We start from the raw sequence: 17,174 nt of genomic DNA on the forward strand, positions 1-17,174 counted from the left end.
TAAAATACTAAAAAGCTAAACATTTGAGAACAAAAGTGGCTGTTTCCTTATTCTCATTTGATTGTCCTTTAACTGTAGAAATATATGGGATCCTACGGTTGGTGTGACATTAATAGCACAGTAACTACAAGAGCATCTCAAAGAGCAGGAAGCAATTAATCCATGACAAATATATTTAAATGAGCTATATATACCAAATGCTTCTTTATTTCTGGACATTCAACATGTTCATTCTAGCCCTGGTAGTCCTTTCAATTTCCAACACCTACACAGTTACTTAAGAAGAATAATATTTATTTTTTTACATGATGTTTTTATGCTAATGACTGTGCTTACTTCAGAAAACGTGAAATCATCCACATTTATTTCTTCATAGTCATCCTCCACTTCATCACTGTTAACAGCTGCAAGAGCACTGGCCAGTTTCTTTCGCAAAATAAAACCCTTCCAAAATGCCTAAACAAAAAATTTAAAGCATTTTATACAAAGCCATAGATCAAACCCAAATCCAGATTCTCTATGTTATCCCATTAGGAAGATAAAACATCTTGGGCCTTGGTTTAATAGCTCAATGATCTGTTTTTTGAACTTTATGTGACATTTAAAACTACAAGACAAATTAAATGCCAGCATATGTCTAAAGCTTAGAGTACTCAAGAGGCTCTCCACAAGTAAGCAGAAAGGAATCCTGAAACTCCCTCAACTACAAACCTGGGTCAACTAATTAATTATTTGACAATTCCTTCAGGGACTATTATAAACTGAAAGGAAAGGCTACATAAGAAAAAGCTGAGTGTCAACTTTCAAATTACTGAGAATAAAAATACACTTGTACTAAATGTCTTATAGTTTACAAGTAGCAATTCTTGGAGACATCTCATGCAATTGACCTAGGTCAGTTACTCTTTCTTAACTATCTAAGATCTTTATTTAAAAAAAAATATTACCAGTAGGCATAATCATATCTAAGAAAAAGGAGCACATTAGGAATTAAGTGTTAGAAAAAGAGGAAGGGTGTTAGGAACACATGCCAAGCTGTAGAATCAGACCCAGAAAAACACTTCAGAGATCAAAGTTACATAGATGGAATTAAGAAAACTAAATTCAGGATAGCAATTTTCCCCCAAATCAGAGTTTGACATCATTAGAGTTCAAGATGCCCTAACTATTTAAAACACCATGCAAAAAATTTCCACTGTCCTGAAAGATGTAGTGTTGTCCACATTTAATGACTTTGCAATGAAGGCACTAAAATAGGAAGGGTAAACTTCATATTCTGGCTTAATGTTTAGCTTATTAATTTTTAGGAAATGATTATCTAACTGCATAAATTATTGAAAATGTTACTGTTTTTACACACACAGCTCCTGATTATTACAAAAATTATTGAATTTATTAGAACTGCTTTCTTATAATTTCATTATTTTCCTACAGATATTCATAACCATTCAGATAAAATAAGCTATTATTACTGAGTGACCAAATGACAAATATATTTCATTCAACAAATACAATTAGTTTTTACAAATGCAAAGGAGAAAAGCAACCCTAATGGTATATGCAGAAGGATAAACTGTAAGGCAGCTGCTAACACAGATCTATGAGAGCACCAGGTCAGTGCTCAGTTATGATCAAAAAGAAAAATTATATGTTAGTAGTTTTTAAGAAATGAGATGAAAACTGACTTACTGTACAAATTTATGATATATCCACCTATGGAAGTCAGTTCTAGTCACTTCTTTAAAAAAGTTTATAATAGAATGAGGTAAAGGTTCAAAGAGGAACAAAAAGATAAAAAGAACAGAGTAACGTGAGAAGAGACTAATGGACTAAACTTTTATTTAAAAAAGAGTGAATATAAGGATGGATATAAGAGAGATCTAAAAATGCATAAAATGTACAGAAGATAAATAATGAAAGACTCTATTTTCATACTAACTTTGGAAATTATCAGGTCTGAAACAAATGAAAAGAAGCACAATTTTATCACTACATACATTTGTGAAACTCATCACTTTAATATATAGTAGATGCCAAATATATAAGTAAGTTCAAAAATAGATTAAATAAGTTTATGGATATCAACTGTTAATATACTAGCTACACACTATACTCCAGAAACAACTTTTAGCTCAACTTCCCAGATAACTAACTGCTGTAATATAATTCTGCACTTGTCCTGTTTCTTAGTATGCACATTTACATTTTGCTATTGCCCATTTGTTGAATAGATTACTCAGATGCCTGGTCTGAAAGTGGAACTTAGGCTCCTAAACCACTTTGGCACTGTTGACATTTTAAGAGAAGACTTACAATATTGAATGTTTTTAAGTTACCTTGAAATCTGAAATCAACACAGGGTCCATTTGCTTAAAAATGTAGAAAACCCCATGAACCCTGGCAAATTGGCCGGTAAATACTATATCTGGTTAGCAAACTAAACAGAGCCAAGGCATGGACTTCAATTCTTGCACACAGTAATACGTTCTGTTTAACCGTTAGCTCAATATCTACCATAGGACAGCCTCGGCCATCGTCTGTTCCCAGTGGCAGTATGCATGAGGCAATCCTGGTTTTGGGAGATGGGGAGAGAAAGAAAGAGATGTATAGATAGAATAGAAGAGATGGGAAGAGAATTAGTTGTATAGATATCAGACATGATGTACCAGTTACGCAGCACCTGTCAGTTTAATAGCATAGACATACCCTAGTAAGAACATGGGCACAATACGTCTTAAACATAATTAGAATGAAATCAAGCAAAACTAATTCAGGGAAAGACTTGGTGAAAAAAGGGAAAATATTTTTATGCTTCTATAAAACTTTTTGTAAAGAAGGCTCTCTTTTAGAAACATCAAGATTATACTCATTAAATAAAACAAAAAATGTGTAATTATGAAACTATTAATAAAATCATACACAAAAATAGAGAAAATGACAAGTACACAAAACCAGCAAGATTTTTTTTTATTATTATTAAATTTGCAAAATAAGTAAAGAGAATACCATAAACCAACCTGAATTATTGTGGCAGCTTTATGCTTCTGTCTCAAAGCTTCTGTAAACTGATGATTCTCTGTTTTGGTGCAGTCAGTTTTCCTCCTGGCATGGTACTGCCGCCAAAGGGACTGGATAACTGATGCTGCCACATGTAGCCTCATAGAGAAATAAACACCTTTATGAATGACATAGCTTCACCAGTACAACTGGATTATCATAGCTGCTGAACTATAACCATAAAACATAGCACTGTGCATTAAGACAAATGGAAGACTCTGACATTAAACTGTAAAGAAATTGCAATCCAGATGTGACATATATGTTCAGAACCACTGGAAGATATTCATATCACAAAACATTGGAAATCCAATTATCTAAGAGGACTAATCTCCACTGGGCTCTGTTCCCTGTATATTCCCTGGAGAGGAAGTCTCCTCAAAGGAAGGATTAGGAGCAGAAGTGGTTTAACAATGACTGAATAAACTATTGGAGGGGTCCACTTATCTCCACCGTCCATATTAAAAAAAAAAAACAAAAACCCACTAAAGAGAGTTAAATGCTGAAAACTGTATGAGACAAATATCTCCAATGGAGCAGACAGGAAAAACTGAGAAAGTGGAACTTCATCTTTTGCCCACTTTTACCCTTCAGTTTAACACTACTGAGCACTGGTTATATGTGTACATTTTCTAATTTGCTCATTGTTTAACAAGCACCGATTACAGACTATTTAGATTTGTTCAGTGATTGAGCTTTCAAAATATATGTTCAATTAATTTATACCAATGGAGAAAACGTTTAATGGCAGCTCTGCATTATGATTTTACTATCCTGGAATCCTTTTCTCCACAAAATTCTCATTGCAGTTGGACAGTGGGTTTAAAAATAGACATCTAAACTTCCCCCAATCTTTAGATATTTTCATTCTTTGTGCAGTGCATCTATTTAAATAGAGGAGTACTTTTCAGAAAAAAAAGCACAGTTCAGAGGTTAAGCCAGATTTTTTTTTCCCCTAAAATGTGTTTATTAAATTTACCAACCCCAAAACATAGTTTATTTATAAGCTTTGCATCTATAAAAAGCAGTAGCTGAGTGAAAAAAACCAAAAAACCAAAACCTTAATGGTTTGTATTCTGCATTGAAGAGAACTGTCCAACAACAGACTTACAGAATGCATTTAAAACATTAACTAAAAACTCTAAATGAAATATTTCAAAAAGATTTTTCTGAAGCATTCATCTTTCATAATAGACTACCGTACTCTTACTTTCAGCTTCCTTAGAGGCAATGATGAATTCTATGGTCTTCCTGTATAATAAATTTTATGACAAATTATTAGTGCGTTAAGCACCTACTAAGCACTACTGCTCATTTATCGTAAGTCTAAACAGCATGAAGAAGCACACCTTCCATGCTTCCTCTTTATAGTGTTCTCAAGACATGTATTTTTGAAACTGAATTCTTATGAAATTGTAACTGAATTTTTGTACCTTTAGGGCAAAAATTTCAGCTTCTGTTTTCCCTGACTGTACATCCAGAACCATACAAACCAGGAGCAAATGCATTCCAAACAGGTAATAAACGAGTCTGTTTCATGCAGGAGAATATTTGGGGGCACTGAACAAGTTGAACTGGCCCCTCACCCCTGCCTCTACTTTAAGAAGCTGGTTGAGGCATGCTGGAGGAGTACCAAGGGCAGGGCAGGCTGTTAGCCCTTCAGTCATCACAACAGCAGGAGACTGGCCTAAGGTCAAGGGAGTAGGATGGTAGATTTAAGCAACTTTTCCCTCTTGCCTTCTAAATGATACTGACTGTAAACTCTACACAGATGAATTTTGAATGTCTAATGAATAGTACAGCAAAAAACCTTACACTAGTTTGCAGTTTAAACTGCCCCAAAATTCCTGCAAACCATCCAGCATTTTCATCCCTAATGTTGTATGTGTCATTGAATTGGTTTCATAAATTTATTGCAAAAAAAGAAGGAAAAGGTAGGAGATCAAGAGAAAATTTTTAAATTATCTTACTATACAGTATTTTTAAATTATTTTAAGTATGTACATATCTATATTCTAATATATCAACTGACAGAATACCACAAAGGATTGTTGTTAATATGGAAGTCTAGTGTGCATCACCTTAAAATAACTCCTTATTCTCTAATAAGCTTAAAAATATTTTCTGACAAGTTCTGTGCCTGAATTTTAAAGAAGAAATCTTCACTCCTATTGCCTATCTGTATATTTGAAAGCAATCTGACATCTGTCTTACCTTTCTGTATCATTCTCAAAATGCTGAAGATCTCTTCCCATATTACTTGCTACTATCACTGACTGTTGCAATGTGAGTTGGACTGATATGTTATTGTTGCCTTTGCTCTCCCCACTGTAATTAATACAAGATTCAGTGCTCTTCTGCTTCACTCTCTGATCTTCTTTATTTTCCTTTTGGTGCACAGATATGGAGGAGTTAATGAATGTGGCCTGAATATGGCCAGTAGTAATCCATCTTTCAGAAGGATCCAGCAAGACCTGTTTATTTTCTGTCGCACCCATGATAAAGAGGTTATTTTCCTGTAGGCAGCCAGTGGATGTTTGCTTTAAATGATTTTGCAGTGTTTCTGGTCCATCTCTGTCAGTAATGGTTAGTTCACCGTACTCATGTGCATATCGATGTTTAATACTAAGTTTCATCAACTGATTAAAATACCAGCATTGTCCCTGTGCAGAATCGATAGAAGAGGCAATTCTGAAAAATGACAAAAATGTTTTTACATGTGTTTCAGACTGTAAGAATGCATTTTAAAAAATATATTCCCTCTATTATTTTCTAAACTACCTTGCATTTTCAAGTATCCTTACACATTTCCATATTTTTACAGTGAATAGTAATTACTCTGAAAACCAGTCTCAGTATTTATAAATCTTAATTGCATTTTCTGTTTTTGGCAGTATTTAAAATATACTCATATATATTAGATTGCTTATTTTACTCTGTATTTTTTTTAAAAAAAGGTTTCAGTCTGTTTGAAATAGGCACTAGGGCATGCATTTCACTATTAATTTTCTGTGCGGTTAGAGGGATATGAAGCCGAAAATTTTAGAGGATTTGAGGTAATTTTGTTATAAATCCTGTAATAGCCTTAATAATCCAATTTTATCTGGAAACGATGAAAGCTAATATAAAAATAACAGTAATTTTAAAATTTAGATTAGAACTACAGCAACAAAACACAAACTTAGATTCAAACCAACAAACCACAATGCCTAGAGAGAATTTAGGAAAACAGAAACTTTTAAGTATAGATATTTTTATCAATATAAGGGAAGGTGCTAGACTAAAGCAACATTTATCTACGAAGTCTGGCTCTCATTCATTCTTTGTGTTACACCATCTAAATCATGGGGATGAGTAAGAGCAAATATGAACTAACTGTTACAGATTCAGAAGGCTCTCTGTATTTGGACAGTGTTTGTCCATTGTATTAGGTAGCAGGTACTTTTGGAATCACGAAAACATTTTCCTTTGATAGCATAGATAGATAGATGCAGAGATCTGTAATTTGGCGCTATTTTCAGAGGAGCACAAGGTCAATTCTAGGTCAGCAATCCAAGAGAAAAAGTAGAAATAAAATCAATTCTCCTGGGAGTCTGGAAAAATCAGGTCCTAAGATTATAGTTTGAATAACAGAATTTTCCTTCCTGTTCCTCATTCTTGAAAGGTGAACCTTTTATAAGGTTTTATTGTGAAAAGCCTCTTTACCTATATAAATATTTCCTCTAGTGAAGCTCAACTAAGAACTTTTTAGATTTTTAAGAACAGAATCAGATCTTACAAGAGTAAAAAAGATCCCAACTCTTCCTCTGGTATTGCAACTTCAGTGCTACTGGACAAAATACGAATGGCTAAACTGGAAGCCAAATCCACACAGCCTAATTACACATCTCACTGTGCATTAGCTGTACGTTTGATTGCCCATTACACAACATTACTCCTACTCCTGTTAGTTCCACAAATACGACAATTCCTAAAAGTATTTAAAGCAATGCATGTATTTGCTTAAGGATCTAAGAAATTCTAGCTGTCTCCTGATACACAGTAAGAACAGTAATTTCTTCAACATGAAATACTTAAAGCATTAGTTAAATACTTTAGTTAAATACTTTAAATTATTTAAAGTATTTAAGAAGATAAATTTGGTACAAGATCATTACCAAAGTTCTACAAAGCATAATATGGAGACAAAAAAAGAAAAAAAGAAAAAAAAATCAAAATTCATTCCCACATTTTCTTTTCCTTTCATTTGTTTTAGTTTTGTTTGTTTGTGTTTCTTTGTTTATTTGAGGATTAAAATATTGTGGAAAAACTCAGAATGTTTTATATATTGGGCAAAATAAACTTCTGTATGAAAAGTATATCCTGAGTATACTTGCTCATTCTCAAAAAAGAGAAACAAAGGAAAACAAAACACCATAACAGTGAACAGAGTAGGATAATTGTGCATCCTCTCCTTTGACAGATGCAGGGGCATCTCGAGCAGGTGTTTCACCCTTCCAGCAGCTATGAATGTGCCAAGCAGAAATGGAAGTGGAGGTTGAAGGCAATTGAAAATTCAAGCAGGGAGTAACTGTGTGATCACCAGGGATCATTTATTACTTTTTTCACAGGAGATGCTTTTAGGCAGCCTTTCCAAGCAGTGGTTGCAAAATACAGTCTTGACGCTGTGGGCATGCACCCCGTCTCCCAGCTGACACATTCCCTGGCAATCTACAACTACACTCAGATTTTGTAGGATTTTTAGGCTGCCCTCTGTGTATCAGTGGCTTTCCTTTTAGGCAATCAGATCAGCCTAAGTTTCAAGAAACTACGAACGAAGCTGTAGTGACATCTCAGAGAATTACGAGCAATGAAGTAGCTTGGTAACTGTATTTGGGGTTCTCCTGCAAAGGTGAAGCTCCAAAGCAGAGACAACAAATATTAAGATGGGGCCTGAGTGCTAGGTGGCAGTCAGCTTGGTGGCTCCCTTAGGTGAACAGAGATTTCAGGCAGCTCTAGAGAAAAAAAAAGAATTATTCAATAGGCTTGGGGTAGAGCTATTCTACCAATGCACTACAGCTTTCTCAGTGTCTCAAAAGGACTGCATTCTTGATACCAGAGACGTGCTCCTGAAGACCACTTATTCAAACCACAGAAAGGAAGCTGCTATAATGGAAAATATGCAGGACTGATTTACTTCTTTAATGGAAAAAACCATGTATGAGGAAAGAGAGAAGACTAAGAAATATGACAGTTTTAAGACTTTTGATACCACAATACTTCCTTTTCAGTTACTGATGTAAATTGGTTGTTTGCCTTTCAGACCTCTTTTGGCATTATAGGTCAAGGGGTCTGGTCACACTAACTCTTCCAGAATTGCTTCTTGGTTAAGACACAATCAAGGGTTTAAGCATTAATTGGCATCTAGACAAAACAAGAAATCTGATTATCCTGATGGAAGCACCAGTATCCATACTGCCTGGCTGCTTAGTATGTAGTGAAATGTAGATGAATACAGCAGTCTTGCAAAGTTTTTATGGCTGCCAGCTTTGACCAGCACCTTTCCTCGTGTTCAATGGCTAGCCACAGCTTTGTTTTGATCTTAACAAGTGAAAGTAATTTATGTTGTATGTAAATTTTAGCATAGCCACAAGGGATGCACTGCTTTTGCAGTGGGAGAAAGTGATAGTAAGCCAGAAAAGGAAGGGCTGGGTCTTTCATAGCAATGTACAAATGTGCTAGAGTAGTGGCCCTGATAGTACCTAAAGACCAAGATATTACTTTCACAAACAAATACTAAGAGCAGAAAGCTACCTGTAGCTTTCTTACCAAAAAGATAGCTCTTAACTTGTGCTAGGATTTTCCAGGGACTTTGAGAAAAGATAAAAGCATTAGAATCAGATTTTAATCTATTTGGAAATTCAAGTCAGGCTTGACTGCTACATAACTGCTACAACTTCAGTCCTAACATCAATCCACCAAGAATATCCATCACTGTCTTCTTGGTAAATTTAGACCAAACCTTGCTCAGTTTGATATGCAGTTTATTGGGAGGGAAAAGTAGAGGCGGGGAGGAGCAAACCACCACTGAAACCACCTAGGAAGTGTAAGGACCCATGCACAGGCTGACTTAACAGAAATGGAAAAGGACAAATTATTTATCCTTAAAGGCCTTTTAGTGGAGTTTAAATCAGCCAAAATGTTGCCACTTAGAAAGTTTAAGGTGGCAGTGGAAGCTTGTTTACAGAGTTGACACATTTTGTATAGAATTTCCTACTGCAATTGCATCTGCAATGACTGCCAGGTTATTCAAAGAGTATCATTTTGTCAGAATGAGACAGTAAAAATTACATGGAAAAGTCAGCAGAACAAACTTCTCAGAGGCAAGAGGGACAGTGGACAAACAAGCCGGTACTAATCAGCAATGGCAGTTTTCTCCTGGCCATTGTAGCTAAATCATAAATAATAATCTACCCCTTTGTGTGCTAGTTAAAACTTTGCTTAATGTGATGTTTTTCCGTTTGCGTCTCTACTGTGATTTTCGTAATTCTGATACATGGAATGTTCAAATAGTACACTGCAATTTTAACTGAGCTTTCATTCATAATAGTGTGGTAAAATCTGTCTTCGGGGGAACTTCTATAAGCATCATTACTGATGTTCAACTGCAGGTTATGAAAGTCCCTTACAAACACATGAAAGAGGTCACTGTTTACATATTCTCTCCTAGAATTCCATTTATGAAATTCCTGTCATTTACACTGTATTACCCATACAATATTTATAAAGTTCAAGTTCCACTAGCCAGACATCTGCATATCTGATGACTGAAAGTAAATTACCGCAGCCAAGGTGTTGTATAATTTTTTAATATGATTACTCACTACAAGACATCTAATGATTACGTGACAGAAAGCATTTATTAGAATAGAGAAATTTAATTTTAAAATACGTTTCATTCTTAAGCATGGCAAGAACAGTGAAGTTTCAGGCAGAAACAGCACAGACAATTTAACTGGGCAGCAGTGGTGTATGAAACATGGATTAGGAAAGCAAGCAGTGATTACTTTTGGCAGCTTAAATACTTGAGGTCGCACCTACAGGGGCTCATAACTTAGCAAGATGTGAAACAGACAGAAGTTTGCTCTATTGTTGGCCCGGTCTTTAGCAATGTTACATTAATTCAGTCAAAGTATTGCAGTATGTACATATAATAGCTATGCTGTTAAGGCTTCCATACAAACAAGTTGTTTAGAGTTCCTTTTATGAACTGCAGTTTTCAACCATTTTCAAATCATCTATAAATTGTGCTTTTAGTCAAAATAAAACATAGAGGACTTGAACACACAAGAAATTCATTTTAAGTCTAAATTAGATACACGATGCTTCAACCATGTCAGAGTTACCAATTTAAAAGATCGTGAATGAATTCTCAAAGCCTTAAAGAACCCACAACCCTCCCTCTTCTCCCCCTGCCCCCAGCAATACATTCAGGAAAGAAGAGATGTTTACATAATTTCTTCTTCCCACTATTGTTCTTCTCAAACATCTGCAAGCTCTTTCAAACAAAACTTACACAGAATCATAGAAAAATTCTTAATTGAAGGAACCTCAGGAGGTCTCCAGTCCAACCTCCTTCTTCAAATCTGGGTTAGCTCTGAGATCAGACCAGGTTGCTCAGAGCTTTATCCAGTCAGGTCTTGAAAACCTCCGAGAACGGAGACTACACAATCTCTCTGGGCAACCTGTTGCAATTCATCACTGTCCGACCAGTGAAAAGGTTTTTCCTTACATCCCGTTGTACTGGGTCTGGCTGGGATGGAATTAATTCTCATTATAGCTGCCCGTATGGTGCTGTGCTTTAGATTTGTGACTGAAACTCTATTGATAAAACACTAATGTTTTGCTGAACAGTGCTTGGACAGAGACAAGGCCTTCTCTGTCACACTCAGCAAGTAGGCTAGGAGTGGGCAGGAGGCTGGAAAGGGACACATCCGACACAGCTGACCTGAACTGACCAAAACTATATTCCATGCCATATAACATCATGCTCAGCAATAAAACTTGGGAGGGAGTCTTTCCAAGGTAGCCATTGCTCAGAGACTGGTTGGGCATCAGTCTGCTGGTGGGAGGTGGTGAGTGATTGCTTTGTATCACTTGGTTGCTCCCCCCCTCTTTCTTTCACTTATTAAACTGTCTTTATCTTGATTCACAGGGTTTTCTTGCTTCTGGTCTTCTGATTCTTCCTCCCATTCTACTGATGGGGGCAGTAGTGAGCAAGCAGCTGGTGGGTGCTTAGTTACTGGCTGGAATCAACCCACCACACCAATCTGAACCTCTCTTGTTTCAGCTTAGGTCCTTGTTGCTCATCCTCCTGTCATGCACCACTGCAAACAGCCTGGCTCTGTCTTCTTGAGCATGTGCTTGAACCTCCTGACCATCTTAGGGGCCACGTGCCAAACTTGTTTCAGTTTATCAATGTCTTTTATGTATTGGTGACCCAAAATACGGGGCACAGTATTCTAGACGCGACCTAATAAGGGCTGAAGAGAGGGAAATAATAACTTCTCTCAACCTACTGGCTATGCTCCTGTAGATACAGCCCAGGGTGTTCTTAACTTTCTTTGGTACCAGAGCATACTGCTGGCTCACATTCTGTTTCTTATCTACCCAGATCCAAAGATCCTTTTCAGCAGAGACATTTCTCAGCCAGCCAGTCCCAGCCAGTATTGTAGCAAGGGGTCACTCCTTCCAAGGTAAAGAACTTTGCACTTGTCCTTTTTGAATTCACAAGGCTCCCGTTGGCCTGTCTCCCCAGCTTGCCTAGGTCCTTCTAAATGGTAGCCCTGCCCTCAGGCATGTAAACAGTTTCCTCCAAATTGTTGTCATCTGCAAGCATGGTAAGTGTGCACTCCATCTCCTGCTCCAGGTCTTTGATAAAGATGTTAGAAGGACAAGTAAGCCTCCAGAAAGTAGCATGAACCATTAACTATTAGTAGTTAATGGATGGTCTGAGCCTGACTACCCAACAAATTTCTTACCTGTCTAGCTGTCCATTCATGCAGACTATGGTTAAATAAACCATTAAATTTTGTGAATATCATCTCCCCCTCCCATTTTTTACCATCTTGCAGAAATGTATGTGACAATTAAGTCCTTAGATTCTACTACACCTCTCTCACAAGTCATATCCTAATTACAGACTGGCATTTTTTTCTGCAAAGGATACTGATGAAACAGGTCCTAAATCTCAGATAAAACAAAATTTTCTTTACCATAAAGGAGGAGGAGTACTTTTTTTTACCTCTCCTTTTTTCCTTTTAAGAAAAAGAAAGGAAAGAACACTATTTCAAAATAGTAAATAGATTAGGAAGTATCAGCTTCCCACCTGCAAAGCAGAAGCCAAAAATCACAGAAGTGGAGAAGACATATCTTGAGGGTTTAATGGGGAAACATATGAGTTTTAGGAGCCACCTAGACATTACATCTGTCATAGAAAACTGCACTATCACTATATAATTTCTCCCAAACTACTTTCAATCTAATTCTTAATACGAACCTCTTTTCAAATAAATCTGTTTTGTGAGCTATGAACATTTTATCGCAGCTTAGTAACAGCCAATAATACATCAAGGTAATAACTTGTTAGGTAGTAACAATACACCATGGATATACAGGCTTACATGTAAATGCAAAACAGCTAGATTCTGAAAAAAAATGTGGGTAGTTTTCCTGAACCAACAAAGTACACAAGGAGAAATTCAGACTAAGGCATTGTCAAATGTCACGTTTCACCTGCTCTGGGATAATGTTCACTACCTGGCAGGATCAAGGAAACCATCTTTCCAAACAACAGCAGACAAGTTGGATATTAAAAGGACTACAAGGATATTGTGAACCTGCTAGGAAATGAAAAGGAACTAAGAAAGAAGAAAATATGCAGTATTACCAAGTGCAAAAACATGAGAAGTTTGAGCTATTTAGATATTGCAATATGATGAAAAGATAGCAGGTATAAATGATAAATTACCACTTTCAATGTCTAAACTGAAGTCACTGGACAACTAACCGTGGTAATAATGATAAAAGTAGTAAGTATGACGAAATCAAAGACCTGTAAACAAAGGCATCTGATCCACTACTTTAAGAGAAAAGAGGTCAAATCTTTTGCAATCATTTAGAACATGAATAATACAGACATGGAAAACAAATGCAGGAAAAAAACAGAGCATATTGCACCAATAGCCAAACTAGGTTTGATTAAGCTAAAGCCGGAAATCATGTTAATATGATTATACCACTTTCAGGATTTAATCTACTATTCCTGCATACCACTGTAGTATGTTGTGTGTATGAATTTGTTCAACTACTACTAACTGAAGGTTTTGAACTACCTGTTTTCTCAAACTTAAACAAACAAAAGTCAAGGCCCACATACTTTAATTTCTGTCTGAAATACTCTTTGCACTGAAGCCAATGACTCTAATCTCTTTCTTAACATAATACATTTCCAGGCAAAAAGCTAAGTAAAATTCGTGACACCACAAACTACATTAACAATACATGAAAACATACTTCTGAACACAGTCGATAGTCACATAAATACATACCCCAGTTCAGCAGCCTTTTTTTTAAGTAGAACATTTTCTTCAATTTGAACTTGACAAAGTTCCAGAAAAGTTCTTGATTCTGATCCTTTGATTCTTTCAGTTTTGGGTAAAGTCTGATAGTTTAAGATTTCACCATCAAGAAACTGTAAACTGGGAAGGACCTTACACAAGGAAGATCTTTGAAAAGAAAAAGGCGTAATTAGTTTTACAAAAAAATCCCGATGCTAAAACTCCCATGTTATTGATACAATCATATAACAAGACAGAACATGATGATAGTTCTCTAAGTTTGTATATATTTGTCCTTACTTCATATGTTAATATATTAACTAAAAGTTTATTCTTAATAAACCGCAGAACTTAGCAAGATTTCTTAATACTTTGTTGGTATAAAGACCACTGCTGAAATACTGACCCCAGCGAGGTCAATGGCAACATTCGCAATTCACTAGAGCTAGCATTTTACCTACTTAAACAATAACAGGGAAATTTGACACACTTTGCATAGGCACCTGTAATGCATTTGATTGGTAGGCAACACAGCAAATGAAGTCATAGGATTGAGATACAGCACTGATTTTGTTTACACATTGAAAGGTTTAGATTTAAAAACTGCACAGAATACTAAACATTGTCAGTCTTACTCTCTCTACATTTGCATATACCACATAAAGCAATATGACATTCAGTATGACTTACAGGAAAAAAAAAAACACTTTTGAAATATTGAATTTGGGTCAGTGAAAGGGATGACAGTAGAGGTGACATTTCCTTGCCATGAAAAGGACAGTTGGGACCACTGATGTAAGAAAAAAATATGTATGAGAAACTTATCTACTGATTTAAATAGTATCATCAATGCTCTCTCTCTTTTACGTTTTTGTGAAATATAATGTAGTACTGCAACCTTGTTTCATGTATTTCTTATACCAGATCAAATTTCTTGAAAGTTTCAAGACTGCAAAATTATTTAAATCAATACATCAACACTCAATATTTTCATTAAGTTAGTTTTAAGTAACACTTAAGAACTCTTGAAAGAATACTTATTGTAGGCTGTAAGTTGCCTTACTATTGAAAAAGATAATACCATTTTCAAAATTTTAGAACTCCCTGACTATTTCCTGTGAAGGTAAAGGACTATTACTCAGCTCAGACAATATACACTAAGTTGCAAATCAGAGAAAGCTTCTATGACTGAGTTAGAATATTCCAAAATGTAGCTCACTAGAATAGAATATTAGTTTTTTGCAAATATAAAACTTTCCTTCTCTACTGCCCATTAATGTAAGAATAACACTGTCTGCAATACATTTGGAATAAAATGATGGGTTTAAGATAGACAGCCCCTGAATGCATAGACAGAAATTACCAAAGCTGATGTTAAATCAGTGACACATCAAAAAAGTGCCGTATCAAAGTTGATTGATGCTGGAAGTATTGTGTCTTAGAGCTATGGGATCTCAACACTAGTTTTTCCAGCTGGGTTTCTCCTGGTGAAGGGCTGAGTCAATATTTCATTTAGTGAAAACTTCCTGGTGAATATTCTGTCACTTAAGAGGCTCTATTAATCATTACAGCATTGAAACACATTCCCCTAGGAGTGCTCAGACTGATCCCAGGGTTTAATTTTTAAAAAACAATTTCTTACTACTTCACTTTTGTTGGTGTTATCGCTGGCTGGACATGAAAGTACAAAACCGATCGGGAAATTTTACAACTAATTCCTTTGTTGGTATCAAGGGGTTATGTAAAGTTCACTGGAACATATTGCCTGAAGTTACGGTCAATGCTGTATTCAGCAAATCCATATTTTATAGTATCCCATACTTTAAATCCTTTAGACAAATGAATCTCTTGTCTAATCATAAAAGCTCTATTGGGTCAAGCAATCTAAAGTGTCAGTTCTTATAGTTAAATTGGTATTCAGAAAGCTTTTCCCCTCCAGGTTACAAGTGAAATAACAGTTAGTTCTGTAAAACAGTGGGAATTAAAACAATGCAAATGGGAATTTAAAATATTGTCACAGTCACTGAATTTTATTCACAAAATTACCTGCAGGAACCATGGGAGTGCAAATAAGTCTGTTCATTAACAAAACAACCAAGAATGTATTTGTACAGCTATTTCAAACATTTCCAACTAAAAGTTTCAAACGCCTTTTTTTCCACTGGAATACTGATCAGGAATTTTTACAAAAATCTTCTAATGGAAGATACACATGTAAGGGTGGTTTTGTTCTTGTTTTTTCTCTTAATACAACACATATTCCAAAACACACATACCCCAAACTTTGCTGTTATTATACTAGGCAATCTAATATAGCAAATATGAACACAATTTATCTAAACACATTCTTGTGTAACATTGGTGTAAAGCCTCACCTTTAACGGACTTGAGATTATACAAGGAACAATTTTGTTCATTCTTATAAATTGCTAAGTTTAAAAAAAATCTTGTATTTTTTTAAATAAAAAAATCTCAGTCACCTGTTTTAATTACATCCAAAATGAAAGTCCAACTGTTGTGTCTCATTTCATTTCCTTACACGTTTCATTATGTCAACACTTTCCTAGGTAAATACTTGATTTCCTTAGCTGAAAGAATTGGTAACGATTTAAATTCTTACTGATTAAATGCTGCTTTGTACATTTAATGGAATTATACTAAGAGTTCACTAAAAGACACTCTACCATTTCAACACATGTATTCTGGAACATCACTTAAAAATTTAAAACTGCTTTTCCAACTTGTCATTCTGCTCTGGAAGGCCTGTAGACTAGAAAATATTAATTCTAAGATGAAAGAACACTTCACATTAAATTAACAGCACTACTGTACTTCTGAGAAATTCTCTCAGATAGCTTTAAGTCTTGATGGCATTGGCCCACATACAGGGTTTCAGACCACCAAATTCTCAAGAAACCAAGAGACTTCTACTAAAATACAGAAAAATAAAAAAAACCTATCCATGTACAATTTTATTCATACGGCTTACAAATACAATCCTATCACAACTCCTCATTTCAGGGATTCTGGTGACTGCATCTCATTTCCTATGTCAAGTTTCCTTTCTACCCTATCCAGTTTTTATATATACACATATATAGTCTCTAGGACCAGCTCTTTAATTTTTCTTTCAGATCACTATTTCAGTAGTATACCTCACTGGAGGGCAAAGAACAGCATTATTTTTACATCTGTGTCTCTTTCATAATCATAAGAGCTATTATTTTTTGGTGTAAAGATAAGGAATTCTCAGAACAAGGAAAAAGTCTAAGCTTCAACTACTAACGAAAAACCAACCATTCATTCTGACTTTTTCTTCTTCTAAATTTTTTTCCTTAAAAGATGCTAAGCCAAGGATTCCTTGACACATTTATTACAGACACCACCTTTTCTCTAGCTATGTGCAGTGTGAACCTGTCACAGCAGCAACACCGTTAAGCAGTGAATGGATGAAGTGATGGAAGGGAGTAAGTAAGAAAAAAAAAAAAAGAGCAAAGCAGAAAGAGAAACACTCTAAGA

General features: G+C 35.5%; 1 protein-coding gene across 1 annotated transcript in view; it reads right to left on the reverse strand.

Moving 5' to 3' along the window:
• LRRIQ1 (leucine rich repeats and IQ motif containing 1) overlaps positions 1-17,174 on the reverse strand; it is a gene marked incomplete at both ends in the record, with an annotated part of 114,004 nt that overhangs the window by 71,378 nt on the left and 25,452 nt on the right. The window contains 4 exons of the mRNA XM_082308555.1: positions 337-456; positions 3,018-3,156; positions 5,272-5,748; positions 13,647-13,823. Of these exons, the coding sequence (XP_082164681.1) occupies positions 337-456; positions 3,018-3,156; positions 5,272-5,748; positions 13,647-13,823 (913 nt within the window). The remainder of the gene's footprint in view (positions 1-336; positions 457-3,017; positions 3,157-5,271; positions 5,749-13,646; positions 13,824-17,174) is intronic.

The sequence above is a fragment of the Platalea leucorodia genome (assembly GCF_965183815.1).
Source record: "Platalea leucorodia genome assembly, chromosome: 4".
Taxonomy (NCBI): Eukaryota; Metazoa; Chordata; class Aves; order Pelecaniformes; family Threskiornithidae; genus Platalea; species Platalea leucorodia.